Source organism: Squalius cephalus (assembly GCF_949319135.1).
Source record: "Squalius cephalus genome assembly, chromosome: 6".
NCBI classification, from domain to species: domain Eukaryota; kingdom Metazoa; phylum Chordata; class Actinopteri; order Cypriniformes; family Leuciscidae; genus Squalius; species Squalius cephalus.
In genome coordinates, this window is record NC_137127.1 from 14,373,325 (window position 1) to 14,389,993 (window position 16,669).

At 36.2% G+C, this 16,669-nt stretch overlaps 1 protein-coding gene across 7 annotated transcripts in view; it reads right to left on the bottom strand.

Annotated features, from left to right (window-relative positions):
• Positions 1–106: 106 nt before the first annotated feature.
• The window catches only part of fgd4a (FYVE, RhoGEF and PH domain containing 4a), a 54,551-nt gene continuing 37,988 nt past the window's right edge, over positions 107–16,669 (bottom strand). For 6 of the 7 annotated variants that reach the window (XM_079873453.1, XM_079873456.1, XM_079873455.1 and 3 more), the window contains 14 exons: positions 14,456–14,855; positions 10,648–10,737; positions 10,325–10,470; positions 10,079–10,235; positions 8,928–9,066; positions 8,790–8,848; positions 7,741–7,887; positions 7,433–7,605; positions 7,318–7,348; positions 7,145–7,225; positions 5,791–5,925; positions 5,568–5,714; positions 3,337–3,477; positions 107–3,247 (listed from right to left, as the gene is read on the bottom strand). In XM_079873453.1, the coding sequence (XP_079729579.1) occupies positions 2,996–3,247; positions 3,337–3,477; positions 5,568–5,714; positions 5,791–5,925; positions 7,145–7,225; positions 7,318–7,348; positions 7,433–7,605; positions 7,741–7,887; positions 8,790–8,848; positions 8,928–9,066; positions 10,079–10,235; positions 10,325–10,470; positions 10,648–10,737; positions 14,456–14,855 (2,098 nt within the window). In that variant the 3' untranslated portion in view covers positions 107–2,995. Of the gene's footprint in view, positions 3,248–3,336; positions 3,478–5,377; positions 5,471–5,567; positions 5,715–5,790; positions 5,926–7,144; positions 7,226–7,317; positions 7,349–7,432; positions 7,606–7,740; positions 7,888–8,789; positions 8,849–8,927; positions 9,067–10,078; positions 10,236–10,324; positions 10,471–10,647; positions 10,738–14,455; positions 14,856–16,669 lie in introns of those variants that run through there. The other variant, XM_079873457.1, reaches the window with a different exon arrangement.

Consider the following 16,669-nt stretch of genomic DNA (forward strand, 5'->3'; position numbering starts at 1 on the left):
TTAAACAAAAATGTAAGTATGATAAGTATTGTACAGCTGCTTCAGCAAATTAAGCACTTAATTCCTGTTTCTTGTGATTTGCATAGTGAATAGCTGAGGCATTCCATTGCAGAATAATCTTGTTTAATTACACTTTAAGGTACACTTTATAGAAGACAGAAAAGTGCATAATGTTCAGTTTATTTTGTATGTTGTAAATTGGCTCTGTCTTGGCTTTGAGAGCTGGTGTAGCTTCACTGCAGAAAGGATTCAGGGAGTGATAATACCTGCAGGCTACATTCAGATCACATGTGAGGATTGTTTCAAATGGCAACAATAAGCACACGACCATGTTTTAATACAGAAATGCACATATTCAAGATACCAACCTAGTTGCCTCCCTAGTTCGTCTATAAAAGTGTTCATGACTACATTATAAATGTCAGGCACAGAAAACATGGACTGTGGAATCAACAACTGGTTGCAAAGGAAAAAAATATGACTTGGCTGTGATGTTTCAGTCAGGTATCTTTTAAATCATGTTCAATGTTATTACAATATTGTCGTTTCCCAGAAACATCAAACCACATTTTCTTTTAAAAATAAAAATTTAGCTTAAGATTAATTAGTGTGAAAGGTCTGTATCTCATAATGCTGATGTGATGAAAGTCAATTTCCAAGAATATGCAGCTCGTTCTGCAGAGCAAGGCAAGAGACTGCAGGTTTGTCTTGAAGAAAGAAAATAAATGCTTATTTCTTCAGTACACAGGGATGAATAAAAGGTCCAAACTGAACTGAGGGACTAAAAATGTAATTTTGTGCTATGTAAAATCATGCATATCTCCCATAAATTATTTTTAAATAATAAAATTATAACTGTAGTATTTAAAGAACATATACATGACGTGTCTTCCTGCTCCAGCGACCTACTGAGTCTGATTGTGCTTCCCACAGTAGAGGCATCATATACAGAACAAAAACTCATCCTCACACCCTTCCCTATTGGTCGGCTGACTGCCTACGAATAAAATGTATATTACAGAAACTTCTATACAGATTTGATTTACAACCAGTTATTTCATGTCAATACTACATCTATTGATTAGCAAGTTGAATCTGATAAATCGCACACTGTCCATCTCTGATAATTCAATGTCAATGTCTGTGGTTGATTGCTGAGCTACTGACATCAAAGCCATTATTCTGTTCATGTTTGATTCGATTAAGCTTTTCAATGAGGAAAAGTGAAACAGCTTATGGTGGGTGAAACATTATTCACATTGTCTTTGTCGTTGTTCTTTAGGAACTAATCCAAGCGTCTGGCTTGATCGAGGTACAGACAGCAGGTTTATGAATCTTTCATGTCTGATGTGCTGAAACACTGCAAAGTAGAAGCTGGCGATGAAGCTCTTTTGATAAGATCCCAGACAAGCTTAATAGGCATCCTTGTATGGTCCTGGACTAAGTTAGGGCTAATGGTCAGGAATTGGTTGAGGTTGCAACGGTATGAGATTTTCACGGTATGATAACCATGAAACCATCTCTGAAAATATAACGGTTTCATGGTATTATAATTTGTTTCCTTATTTATTCATTTGAAAATATCGCAGCTACACAACAGTTTTTCTTAAAGAAAAAAAAAATCTCCCAATTAATGCCTCATTTGGAACATTACTACAATATTAAAAGGGGAAAATAAACAACCGAGACCATACTGAATTCTTTAGGCTAACTTCAAATTCGCCACAAACAAAACAGATTTTCTTACAAACATTTAAATTGCACATAAGGTAGTTTTCATACAAACTTGTCTTTATGACAATTATTCACACACACACACAGATAAATTAACAGGTTAATTAAATGCTCCTCCCTGGAGATCTTTCGAGCTCCCTATCGAGCTAACGTTAACGTTATCCATATTGGATATTACTTTCCTGAGGTAAATGTAATGTTTCCTGACATGTTCAAAAGCTGTTTTATTGACGTCTTTCCGTGGTTAAACCCCTGATTAGGCGATTAAATGACAGCAGATACATTTCAGTAAATTGTTTTGGATCTTTCTAATACCTTCTGTTCTGATGTTAACATTCGCGCTGTGGCTGATGATCGGTTCACGTTCGCTGCGCGCTCCCGCTTAAACTGAAAACTACAGCGATTTGTCATACCACATTAAAGAGGGCCGCTACGGTTTTATTGTTTGAATTTCGCGATAAAATTGAACGCATTTTAAACCTGAGACTTTGTTTCATATCAGAAGTAACAAAGTATACTTATTGGATGGGAGGCGCGCTACAAATTTCGTGAAGCTTTATTCAGCCTCACAATTTTCTCCTCAGCGTGTCGCTTGCGCAAATGAGATTCTCAGTGCGGTTACATTTGTAAATAAAAGCGGTAAGGTAAATGTCAAATTTAATACAACTATATATCGTGAAACTAGTATACCGCTGCAACCCTAGAATCAACAAAGATGTCAACACATGTTTTGGCAAAGTAACGATGGCCATAAATAAGGAGTGTCCACTGCATTCAGAGCGTTCTGCAACTGAATGCAATTTATAGTCGCAGTAGATTGCAATCTTGACTTTTTGAAAAGCTCTCATGTCCTTTTACAATGGCATCCACCAATCTGGATTTTTGCCTCAATATACTACATATGTAAATGTTCAATATTTTGTCCAATTTTTGTACAATATTTACATTCTACTTGAAACTGTAGTAAGGTGGAATAGCTCTTAGTTCCTCATGTATTCTTCACATGCGCTCCATTTGCATGAACTTCAAATCTGTCCAGTAAGGGTCAAGCTTATGTCCATGTCCTTTTAACCCCCATATCCTGGATGTGTTCAAATCCAAATGGAACTTTAGGACAACTGGACAAATGCTGTAGCTCAGACCGTCCAATAGTGATGGCGCAGCAAGTCTGTGCAACGCAAACAGGAGCGTCAACACTTTTCTTACTAATTGCATAGCCACACCAGTAGAGAAGTCTTTAAGAAAAGTTTGCTCTCTTTGCTCAGACACCGTTAGAGCTTGGTTCTTGGGTGATTTCCGTAGAATGGCTTTCTTCAGGCGATTCTGGTTCCTCTCCTGTCACCGCCATACGGATCACTTTGAGCCAGCGCTGTTTCAGTTCCTCGCTTTCTGCGACAAAGCTGTGGACGGATTTAGACTGAGATAGTCTGAAGCTTGTGGGAGGGTCGGTGGGTCTCGGGCTGTCCTCCACCTGGTAGCCAAGCAGAGGAATTGTGGACTGGGCCTTGACATCCTGTAAGGACAGTGCATCTTTGTTTAGTAAAGGGAAGTGATGTACAGGAACAGAAATAGCACGGTTCACGAAGATACAAGCGCACTGACCTGAGGTGCTCCGTACAAGTAGAGAACTAAAGCTTCTTTCTGAGGAATGACACACCAGACTTTCTGCCAGGGCTTGTTCTTCTCACAGTACTGTAGGAAGCCACACATGATACTGCTTCCTGAGAACTGAGCAGCTTCAATCTGTGAGGGACGAGAAGAGAAGTTTAGCACTGTATGTGTTTCATCACTCTTGTATGAGATCAATGAATTTAACAAAGCCTACATGGTTTTATACATAATTATGTATTTAAAAAAAAAAAAAAAAAAAAAAAACTATATATATATATATAGAGAGAGATATAGATAGATAGGTTTTGTCATAATGTAACTTTTTTGTCAGTTTCTGTAATTCATTTACAATTTCAATATTCAGATACAAATTAAAGGGAGTCGTATTCACTTCAACATCAAAATCAAAGTAATGTATATAATTAATATATATTCAGCGCCCATGTGACCCTACAAAGGATGAAGTATGAACATTGTTTATGACAAATAACAATGACAAATAAAAAATAAAAACAAACTAAACATCAAAATATCTGGACGCATTACAGTACTTAAAGGTGGGAAATGGGTTTAATTGTCATGACAATTAGCTTCATTTACTTAACGAAGTAAATGCAAAATACAATTTACAGACCGTTTCCAAAAAATTTGAATATCATGGAAAAGTTTATTTATTTCCATAATTCCATTCAAAACGTTAAACTTCCATAGATTATAGATTCAGGGCCCACAACTTAAACGATTTCAAGTATTTAGTTGTTTATTTGTACATAATTTGGGCTTCCAGCTCATAAAACCCACGAAAACAGGATTTCAAAAAATTTGAATATTACATGAAATCACACAGTAATTACACAGTGATACCATTGCCAAAAGAACCAAAACCTGGTTCAATGACCGTGTGGGCAGGTGTAAATTCTGCTGGAAAATGAAGTCAGCATCTCCATAAAGCTTGTCTACTGAAGGAGGCATGAAGTGCTCTGGAAATGTCCTGGTAGACGGCTGCGTTGAGTGGACAGCACAGTGGACCAACACCAGCCGATGACATGGCTCCCCAAACCAACACAGACTGTGGAAACTTCACACTGGACTTCAAGCATCTTGGATTGTGTGCCTCTCCATTCTTCCTCCAGACTCTGAGACCTTGGTTTCCAAATGAGATGCAAAATTTGCTCTCATCAGAAAAGAGGACTTTGGTCCACTGTGCTTTATTAAATCCAGAGTCAACGCAGGCGTCTACCAGGACATTTTCAGAGCACTTCATGCTTCCTTCATTTTCCAGCAGGATTTGCACCTGCCCACACTGCCAAAAGAACCAAAACCTGGTTCAATGACCATGGTATCACTGTGTAATTACTGTGTGATTTCATGTAATATTCTAATTTTTTGAAATCCTGTTTTTGTGGGTTTTATGAGCTGGAAGCCCAAATTATGTACAAATAAACAACTAAATACTTGAAATCGTTTAAGTTGTGGGCCCATAATCTATGGAAGTGGAACGTTTTGAATGGAATTATGGAAATAAATAAACTTTTCCATGATATTCTAATTTTTTGGAAAGGGTCTGTATTACTTTTTATTGTGATCTTGAGGTGAAATAATCAGGATTTGAGAAATTCACAGAAAGCAAGCAAAACAAAAAGAAAGCCAAAGAAAAGTGTAAGTTTCAGTTTTACAGCATTTAAGATAAGAGTCAGTTTGCTCCCATGATGCACAAAGTGATAATTTAGAAAAGGGAACAAGCAAAACCACTACTTCACAAATGTGTTTAAAAATGATTAGCTAAATCAGCTTTGCTCCCTCTTTTCTAAAGCGTCACCAAACCAGAACGTTAAAACATCACTATACCATTGGCAACACTTTATAATAAGTCCAATAATAATATTAACATTATTGCATTACATGATGCTAAACAGATCATTAGTTCATGTAAATTAGTTAGAAATGAAACTTGGACTTGTAAATTCATGAGTATATGAAGATATACATCAGCTGCTGATCTGTTAAGCATTACTGAATGTTAATGATGGATTACTGCTGCAGGTTATTATAAAGTGTTACCAACCGATCTTACCGCTGTCGAATCCACCACAACAGTTCGTGCACGTCGTTTTTTCTTCCGTAACTGTATATATAAAGGTTATATGAAGTCTTTTTTTCCTGACAGTACAGTGTGTGGTAATTGATACATTATAGAATGCGGCTCTGACCCCAGGACTCACCTCTAGAATTCCCTTCTTCTTGCCCTCCCTCTCCTCACTCTCTATATGGCCTGTCAGGATGCAGTAACAGTCTTTGCACACCTTGTTCATCTTATTCCCATCATATTCCAGAGGGGCTTTGTAGTCTGAGCACTTCGAGCAGACCACCTGAATGAAATCGGTATTTCAGCACATGTAATACACTTCAAAACTGTAAAAATGTTTTTAGTTTGCTGCCGCTTACGTATCCACAGGCCCGACAGTGATGTCTCCTGCGTGTGAGAGCATAAAAGGCCTCTTTGCACTTCATGCACATGGTCACCTCGTTGTCTCGGATCCAACGAGGGGCTCTTTTACCCAGCTCCGATATCTTAAGTTCCTACATAGAAAAATAGACATAAAATGTATAAACAATTTAAGCGCATGGTCTAAAAGTTCACTTAGGTCATGTCTGGATCCACTTTTGCTAGTTTCACGAAAGGAAAAATGGTCGGCGCTCCCGGCGCATGGTCTAAAAGGGTTGTCCCTATTCTCTTATTGAGTAATGGGTGTATTTTAGGCGTAACGTGCAATAAACCAATCAGAGTCTCATCTCCCATTCACTTTAAAAGCCATGGCATATTCATGGTTTAAATGGCAGAATTTGCAAACAGAAAGACTGAACACTTCTCCAAATAGGAAACGGATCTGCTCGTGTGCGAGGACAAGCCGGATTCCACCATATTTATGTACACTATAATAATCTTTTACATTGTAATCCTTTTATGTTTAATATTTGGCATGTTTGTGTGCTGCTGCCTGTCCCTGTGTGTGTATTAAGCAGAGTGTATGTGCGTTGTGGACCCGTCTATAGGTGCATATTACTAATGCGCCTTTTATATAACAAAAAAATACTGCGCCATTGACTTTAGACCAGGTTTTTGTTGGTCAATGGAGCTGTCTATTTCAGTGCCTCAAAATAGCAACGCGCTAACAATGCGCCAGAACACACCTCGCTTGTTCTTGAGTAAACTTGAGTAAAAAACAACAACACAGAAAATTACCCTTTGCCCTGAACAATAAGATTGAAACATCTAACATCTAATAAAATAAGCATTATCATTCATATAGTACTCATATCTAGAGTGGAGACATGATACAAAGGCAAAATTAATAATTTAAATGATTAATTTAAATTAAAACAGACTGATTTTAAAGTTGACATCAAAATGAAAATTCGGCCTATATATTTTATAAATGGATGTTTTAGATGTTATTGTGATCAATGCTTCTGGTGAAAATGACTTTTTATTCGGGTGATGTTTGCAGGACTCCAATCATTTAGTGTTCATCTTCTGTTTCATTAAGACTTTATTGATTTAATTACTGATTAAAATAATTAAACCATTTTAAATAAACTATTTTAATTACAAATATTCAGTTATTTAAATTATTGTTCAAATGTGTAATTTAATCATTATTTAAAAAAAAGTCAATACATGGCAAAACCCTTTCTGTTATGTCAATGTATAAATATTCCCTTACAATAACAGAGAGCATTCGGAACCTTGTGTTATGTAGTCCAGGAGAATTTTACACTTCTGAGAATAAATACTGACCGATGTTTCCTCCACATCTTTGCATGCTGACTTAAAGGTCTCATTTTTCTGGAGGGAGATGTGTATCGTTTCCTGGAATGCCTAAATCACAGAGGAAGTCAATTTTGAAAATGGACTTCTAATGGCAATGTAATATTCATCAAGTATAAAAAAAGTGAATATTAAATTCTTACCTTTATCCAGCTTTTTTTATCCTGTTCAGAGCTGTAATGAGGCAACAACACCATTAAAAACTAAACAGTATTCTGTATGCATTATACATGCAAGCACAGATGGTACGGTCTGTACCTGGCCTGCAGCTCCAGTGTACGTTCCTTTCCGGAAACCTGAAAGGTGTGAGGATAATCCTCATTGAACGTCTCCATCACCTTCATACCTTCAATGCCAATACGTGTGCGCACTGTAAACTTCTGTCCCACCAAGCTGAACTTGGGAACGCAGTACAGAAGCATGTTGTTGAACTGTAGGAAAGAGTTAGAAGATATTTAAGCAAATGAATTGCCAAATGCTAATTAAAACTGTTTTATTTAAAGCTAAATATTCCTAGTAACTCATCAATGACTGAAATAGCATGGACAATAATTAGTTGTCCTCACCAGGAAGAGATATCTGTCCATGGCTGAAGTATTTCTGGCCGCCAGTTTCAGAATATGACCCTCCTTTATTAACTCATTCGAGGGGTTCACGATGTCCTCTTCTTCTCCCAACATCTCATAAATTTCTAACAATTTCTTAAGGTTTTCCTAAGAGATAAAGAGAAAGACCAAAAACAGAAACATTAATGAAAAAAACAAAAAAAATCTTAAGTGGTCTTCCTTTTCAATTTCAAGAGATGAGCAAATTTTTATTTTTACATGAGCATTGGCTGCACTAATTTTAAAAATACAGCTTTTTAGCCTGATTTGAAGTTTCAAAACATTTATGAGAATTTATAAAAAAAAAAAATTATATATATATATATATATATAAAAATTCTATATAAAACAATAGTGAATTTAACATCAAAACTGAACGTCTAATGTTAAAATGTATGTTTTAAATGTAACCTTTTCCCTTTAAATACTTTGGTCGGTTTAAGAATAATTTATGCAATTTTATATTATTTATTTCAAATAATTAAAAGAGCAGTTTTATGTCTATATGTCTGTCAGCTGGTCAAGGTTGATATGGGATTTAAATAAGTAATTAGTCACAAGTAAAGAAATACTTTTTACTTTCTAAAAAGAGAGCAATTAGTGTAGTAATCTAATTACACTGCTGAAAATGTAATCAGAATCTAGTAATTCATTACTTTTTTAGTGTTTTTTGTGTGTGTTTGGGAACACAATCGTCCAAGACAGTTCTGAGGTAATTATACTGAACCACTTTGACAACAGACTTTGGCTAAGGCATTTCAGAATTTCATTTTCATCATAGTTTATGCGCAAGTTTTCTTATTGGATAAAAAAGAAAAAAGTATCCGCCTCAATTGAGCGCATACGTTTTTTATGCACATTTTTTTAATCAATGCACATCTTGCCATTTCCATCCAACATTTTTTTTTAAATGCAATATCCCAAACTGCACATAAAAATGGGTGCATGTAAGAATAGCAAATGAGACATAATCTAGAGATTTAGTTGTACAGCAGAGGAAAAACACTCACTGTTTTCTTAATGGCAGTGTTGGAATGCGTGGCAGCCATGGAAATAATCTCTAAAGACTCTGCAAAGACAAAGATTTCATATTTAAGAAAGGTCACGTTTAACGACTGTCTTAGGAACCTGTTCACTCCTGAACTTACTTTCAGCATCCCGCCGGTCTATGTGATCCTGTGGAAGTTTCTTCAGATAGTCTTTGAGCAGCATCTCGTATCGTGGCACTCTCTGAACAGGCTCCAACATGTGATTCTGCAGCGTCAGACTGCCACACACTTCTTGAGACTAAACACACAAACATGCACACATGAATCTACAAACAATAAAGAACGCAAAAAGGTACAGATATATATCGAGACAGAGTAAAGACAATGGCCAGGGTTGCGTTTCTCAAAAGTATCGTAAGCCTAAGTAGATAGTACAGAACCAATGGCACCAATGGTCTCTATGATCAACTTAGCTCACAATGCTTTTGAGAGAAACACAGCCCTGGCCAATTAAACCAGCCACAATTTAGGGGCTTTCACACTGGGTAGTTATAGACTAAATGCTTTCCTAGGGCCATTTTCCTCACACCGCCAGTAGGAACTCTGACGTAAGCTGGCCGTCAGTGACGTCATTTAAGCACGGCATTCAACAACTTCAACTCCATAGCGTAAAGGTTGAGAAGTGGCTGGACTTTGGCGTCAGTCCATCTATCGCTGTTTTTAATGTTCGTGGAGTCAGTTCATGGAGTAAGTAAACGTAGACAAACTTTTTTAAAAAGCCGTTTAAAACACACAGTGTTTCGTATGGCATGCGTTCGGCTAATCAACCTACACTTATGTCACTGGTAGTTCCTATTGTGCTGGGTTAGAACCCTACTCTGAAGTAGGAGCTAATTCCTATAACCAAAATCGTTCCCAGTTCCTGTGGTGCAAAAAAGCGGGTACTTCCACCAATAGTTATAGGAACTATGAAAACATTCCACTGCTGTAAAAGCCCCTTTTGTCTATTTCTTTTATTATTGGAGGTAGTTCTCTTTTATAGCAGGTATAAAATCTACCAAGATCCTGACCTTATCAATAAATATAAAATTTTCTGTGTTTTCAAATAATTATTTTTTTTTTTACTATATATTTTGTACAATAAATTCACTTAATTTCAACTTTTAATTACACTGAATAACACTGAATTTCTCATTTAATATTAAATTGTATTATATGATTTAATTCTTTTGGCATTCCAGTAGTCATCCGGCTCTCTGGTTATTGAAAAAAAACAAAAAAACATGTTTAATACATGCATCAGTGATCACCTGGATCTCCAGAATGATAGCTTTAAATGGAGGTGATCGCTCTGTCCATTGCTTCACCAGATCCATGGCATGGTCAAAGTTCCTCACATACTCAGCGTACATCTTCAGGAAGGGAGTGAGCTTCTGTAGGATGTCCCCAATGCGAGGTGTTGACGTCCTGGTAGAAAAGTCTCAGAGCATTAAGACCATATTTCTTCCAATTAAACCAAAACCAATGTCCAAAAAGTGAGAGTGTGAATGCCTTACCATTCTCCCATGCGTTTTTCCAGGTCAGGCAGAAGGAACTGGCTGTGGAAGGCATTAATGGAAGAGATGTTGGAAAAGATTTTCATCACCACATCCACGGGGAATGTGTCTTTTCTTGCCTCTTCTATCAGCTTGGCATAAAACACCTGCACAGCAGGGCCAGAGTTAGATGATGTATGATCTGTGTGCTTACTACTAGCTTTAAAATGTTTGGATTGCCATATTGGAAAACAATGCTCCTGGTTTCCCTCTTACAAGAGTTCAGTCTACCAAAAAATATATGCATTGCATGCCCTCATGAAAGAAACTAAATTAGCACTTACCTTATCTAATAAGTTAAGTCGTGTAACATAGGCCTTCTCTGTCTGCAGAAGTTCATTTGCTATCTTGTAGAGCTTCTGCTCATTGGTTTCCTAAACAAAAGAGGTTCGATATATTAACTATATTGTATCAGATGCAAATTAAAATCAGTTATCATCTCTTTATACTTTCATGATGCGATTCATGCAAATGTTGGTGTTAAAGATCTGAGGGTGAATGTCACAAATATGATCAAATTTAACAAAAAAAAGAAAAAGAAAAAAAAAAGCAATTATATTGGGCATAAAATATAATTATAACTATCAAGATGTTTGAATAGTGAAATTTCATGACATTTAAGCATATTTTCCCCAATTGCCATTACTGTAATGTGTCCAGATACTTTACTTTTGAGTTTGTTATACTTATGAGAATCTAGTGTGAATCACCATTTAGAATAATAATAACTTTAATAATCATATATTTTTTTAATAAAAAAGAAAAAAAATGGACAATTAATAGCAGTACAACAAATACTAGTATTATTTATATACTAATGAAAATAATGTCATAATTTAAACAAATATATTAGTCTTTTAGCAAAATATAAATTATCATTTGAGGTTAGAACATGACCTTTATTCACCATCAAATGTTTTTTTTTCTTTTTTCACATTTTACACAAGTTTGATTTCAAACTTTAACAACTCTACTTGAAGCACTATAAATTATTCAGATTGTCTAAAGGTCTGAGCTTTAAGCTCATTTTAACTTAAATTATACAAGAGATTTTTGTTGGATTTTGCTGAGAGGGAACTAACACTGCAGAAATCCTTTGTTGTGTCACCCAGCTCAGCACAGCAGCTCACATGGCTGAAGGGAAACAGAACTCTGAACATAAAGGTCAAGGGCAAAGCCAATTCAGAAGTTGACTCCCACTCCACCTACATTCCTCACCTCACCATAACATTTCTTCCCCTCTTTCTCGCTATCACACCCATACACGAATGAGCATCCACTGGCATACACACGCTGTACACATTGAGGTCTGTTAAAGGAACTTCCTGATGCACACTGACCACAAAGAGTTATAGTATCTGACTGTCAGCACTCTGAAGACACATAGCCTATCTTTTCTTATCAGAATCTACAACCTCAGCTCACATAAATAACCTTTGAACTGTTTCGGACACCCTGCACCACTTAGCCGATGAAAGAAACCAACTAACTTCCAATATATCCAGCTTTTGGCACAATTGACTGAAGCATATTGTTGAAACGTACCTCAGAGGACAGGAAATGAAAGGATGGATAAGAGGAAACAAGTAAAGCCAATGAAAGAGGTTCTGGCATGGACAGAAGATGGAAGGTCTGTGTTCTTGAAGCTTCACAGATGTTCACATTCACAGAAAAACTGGTTTTACATTTTATGAAAGAACATTTTATTTTATTTTATTGTTAAAATGCATAAAACATTCTAATTCTTTTTTAAATTACTATTAAAATAATTTAAACTACAAAATGACAAGTATGTGGAAGTAGTGACCAAAAATATTAATAATAATTAAAAATCTAAATCTAAATATATATATATATATATATATATATATATATATATATATATATATATATATATATACACACACACACACACACACACACACACACACTAATAGCAATTAATTAATATCAAAATAATGAAACTATGAAATAATACAAATGGAAGTGAATCTATCCATCCATCCATCCATCCGTCCGTATGCATGTATGTATATGTATATGTATGTATATATATATTAGTGTTGTCACGATACTAGAATTTCTAACTTCGATACGATACCTTGAAAAATATCGATATTCGATACCATTTTCGATACCACGAAGAAAAAAACTGCCACAATATTAAGGGGGTATTTTTTTTATTTAAAGCTAAATATAACAAGTTTAGAACATGACAATGAGGTATATTTTATATGAACAAAAATGTCCTGAGGTAGTGCACATGTTCAAAAGCATAAATGCTGGTTAATACATTAATGTTATTTGATGAACAGATTTAAACGCAAACGTGTGTGCATCACACGCGAAAACAATGCATGCTCACTGGATCGACATGAAGTCAAGTCAAGTCACCTTTATTTATATAGTGCTTTTAAGAATACAGATTGTGTCAAATCACTTAACAGTATCAAATTGGAGGAGAGTGTCAGTAATGTATAATAATAAGATTAAACATTCAATTTTCAGTTAAAGGCATTTCATTATTGAATTCAGAGATGTCATTGTCTAGCTCAGTTTAGTTTAATTAGTAACGTTATCTGTGTAATCAAATTGATGATATTTGCTAATGAAGGCAAATTGCAGAATTAAATAATAATTCTTGAATAAAGTTAAATAAGCACAAGTTAATTTACATTTGACCACAGTTAAAATCTACTTGTCTAAGGGGCCGATCACACCTGACGCGTTTTTCAGGTTCGAAAACGCGAGGTGCACAACACTTTACATTACACAGAACGAGCAGTGCTGCGTTTTTTATGTTGCTAGGCAACCACTGAAACAGCTGTCCTGTCAGTCAAGCAAACGTCAAATCAGCCTTTTATAGACCTTATTCAGAGCAGCGCCATGACAGGTATGAAAGTGAGGCTGTGAGGGATAGACTTACCATGTTTCCAATGGCATCCGCTGTAAAAAGCTATAAAGCTCCTAGATTACTCACAATTTTCCACAGCTTATATTGTCAGGAGTTTTTTTGTCAACTGAAGTTTCTTGGAAATATATTTTTCCAGTGTTTCATGGGCAGAACAATCCAAAAACACATTAAATAACAATACAGCCCATTGAAGAGATGCATGTCTGTCCCTCACAGCCTCGCTTTCATTCCCATTAAAAATCAAAGATGGCGCTGCTGTGAATAAGGTCTATTACCTTTATTTACTTTCTGTTAACATTGTGGTAGTTACGGTTCGTGAAGTCGTTAAACTCCTGGTAACCCGCGAGAGCACCACAAGTTTATCCTCTATCATCGCACTCTCCTGGCGTTCAAGCAATTTCAATAAAAAAAAACAAAAAAAAAAAACTGTAATTTTATATATCGAAATATCGATATTTTTGACAACACTAATATATATATATATATATATATATATATATATATATATATATATATATATATATATATATATATATGTGTGTGTGTGTGTGTGTGTGTGTGTGTGTGTGTGTGTGTGTGTGTGTGTGTGTGTGTGTGTGTGTGTGTGTGTGTGTGTGTGTGTGTATGTATGTATGTATGTCTATATATATATATATATATATATATATATATATATATATATATATATATATATATATATATATATATATATAGACATACATACATACATACAGATAACAAGATATACAGATATATATATACAGTTGCTATATAGAAAACAATTTTAATGAAATACATATATTTATTTATTTCATTAAAATGGGTCATATATAGCAACTGTATTTAAAAGCCAAAAAAAAAAACTACCAAAAAACCCTGAATGCATTAATCCATCTGCAATGTTTTCTTTAGAGGAAATGAAGGCCTGGTCTGTAAGGCTACAGGTCAAAAAAAAAAAAAAAAAACGAGACTCATGTAAACGTCAGCATGTAAATCTAGCGGATGAGACAGCACATTGCACATGGCCGGGCCTGAGGTGTCAAATAACTTTTAGTGTGACAGAGTCAATACCGACGCCATAACCACACTCACACACACTGACAACATCTGAGATGATCTTTGCAGTATTATGACAAAGTATGCCTCACCAATCCCCTCAGATAACAAAAATCTCTTACCTTCTGCTCAGGGATGCTGTTCATCACCACGTCCTGCTGCTCAGGTGCTTTCCTTTCCGGCTCTTCGGCCTGGTCAATGCGAGCATGAGACAGATCTACACAGTCCTCGTCCATTACTGCCCTCTCAGCCATATTGGTGGCATCTCCATTCAGCAGTGCCTGCGTTTCTATCCTCACGACCGGAACTGTGTCGTGCGTAACTCCATCCATGTCCCGCTCTCTGTTCATTTGTGTTAGAACCCCATTGGGGGGTTTGAGAGCATGACGTGGGCTGTTCGCGCCGGAGCTGGAGTCTGTGGGCTGCTCCGTCTGTCTCTGGTAGTTCTTATGAGGCGGGCTGGAGTTAGGAGATCTGCTGACCTGCTTCAGTGGAGCGCCCTCCCTCCGACTGTCTGTGTGACTGTGTTTGAGAGAGAGAGTAAGGAAGGTCACCTTATTTAAAGTCAAAGAACTCGTCTATACCCAACAACAAACTTTTACGACGAACAGTGCGAACAGAAAGATGCAGAGAAGAGAAAAATGTGTTGTGCATGTAAGTGTGATTTTAAATATTAAGTGTTGAACAAACTTCCTCTGTCTGCGTGCGTGTTGCAGGGGACGTCGTGTGAATGTGCGAGTCATGGGAGGAGTGGAGGAAAAGAGGATAGGAGGAGGATGGGAGGAACAGGGAGGGTGAAGAGAGGTATAGAACTCGGCTGCAGAGCGTCCCATGAGACGCGGCTGCCCTACTTCAGAATACATGCCAACATGCAAGCGAGCGCACACACACACACATATTCACACACTCAAGAGAGTGAGATGGTCTTTCTCTTTTGAACAAAATGCTTTCAGGAACAGTGGAAGCAAACTATTAAATATGTAAGAGATCAAATGCAGTGCATCCAGAGAGACTAGTCACACTTTTATCATCCTGAAGAGGTTTATTTTGTGGTAATGACCAGCTGACTGTATATGATTCCACATGGCTACTTAATAAATAAATAAAATGGACATGAAATATTGATTCAAGCTGAAATTATTTTACTACGTGATAAGAAACATGAGAAGATCTGCTCCATCAAACGGAGTCACTTTGACCAGAGAAATGTTTCATGCACTTAATGAAAAGGGAAAGTCTCAGCTTTCTATTCATGTAATTATTTAGTTTTGACTTCTTGACTCCGCTTCAAAATATGAGATATTCAAATATTTTACATATATAGGCTACATATATATACAAAACATATTACAATATATAATATATTATAATCAAGACAATTGGTGTACACCATATTAAAAAGTGTCAACAGCATTTATTTCAGTTTAATTTCAGCAGTAAAGAAACAAGTAAACAATTACCATATAGAAAGCTGAGACTTTGTTTCTTCAAAAACAACAACAACAACAACAACATCTTAGCATCGCATCTCCACTAATGCCGAGTCGAAATGATCATGTCACATCTAGCGATAGACCGATCATTAAGTATCCCAGAGAGCGGCATAATACGAATACTTTACTTCACTAATGAATAATAAACAATAGGGATGCACGATATAGAAATTGTGACAAAAATGATAGTACATATTTTTGTTATGGACAATAACTGATATCATTTGTTTCTAATAACATCCTAATCAGACCAATACTGATATAAAGATATGATCGTTTTGGACGATATGGTCACTGATATATAGTGCATCCCTAATAATAATAATCAGAAGTCCACATAAGTAAACCGTAAAAACGTGATACATTCATAACTTCATGTAAGCAAGAATAAACCGAACAAAATGAAAGCCGCAACATAAGGCTTTGTGGTACATGCACACACACAAGCGCACACACACAAGCACACACACAGATATCCTGCACCTCCAGCTGTTTCCCTGTCTATGGCCCACCTGCCCTCTAGATCAGATAGCGTTTCCTGTGAGATAGAGAACAGAGATGTGGATCTGAGTGTACGGAGCACCACAGTTAACACTCCAGATTACAGACGGCTATTAATATACCGTTGAGCTCTGGGACCGCTGAGACAGATTAATATATGCTATCTAATATATTGTTCAGTGTTTCGCTCAAAACACTTCAGACCTGTGGATGGCTAACAAAATCTAAGTCTTATTAATGTGGTATGATGAAATGTAGTTACATCCTAGGCAAAAATGTTGCTATCATATGAAGCCACACAAGTAGGACAGTATGGATTTCATTGTTTTTTCCCATGAGGTT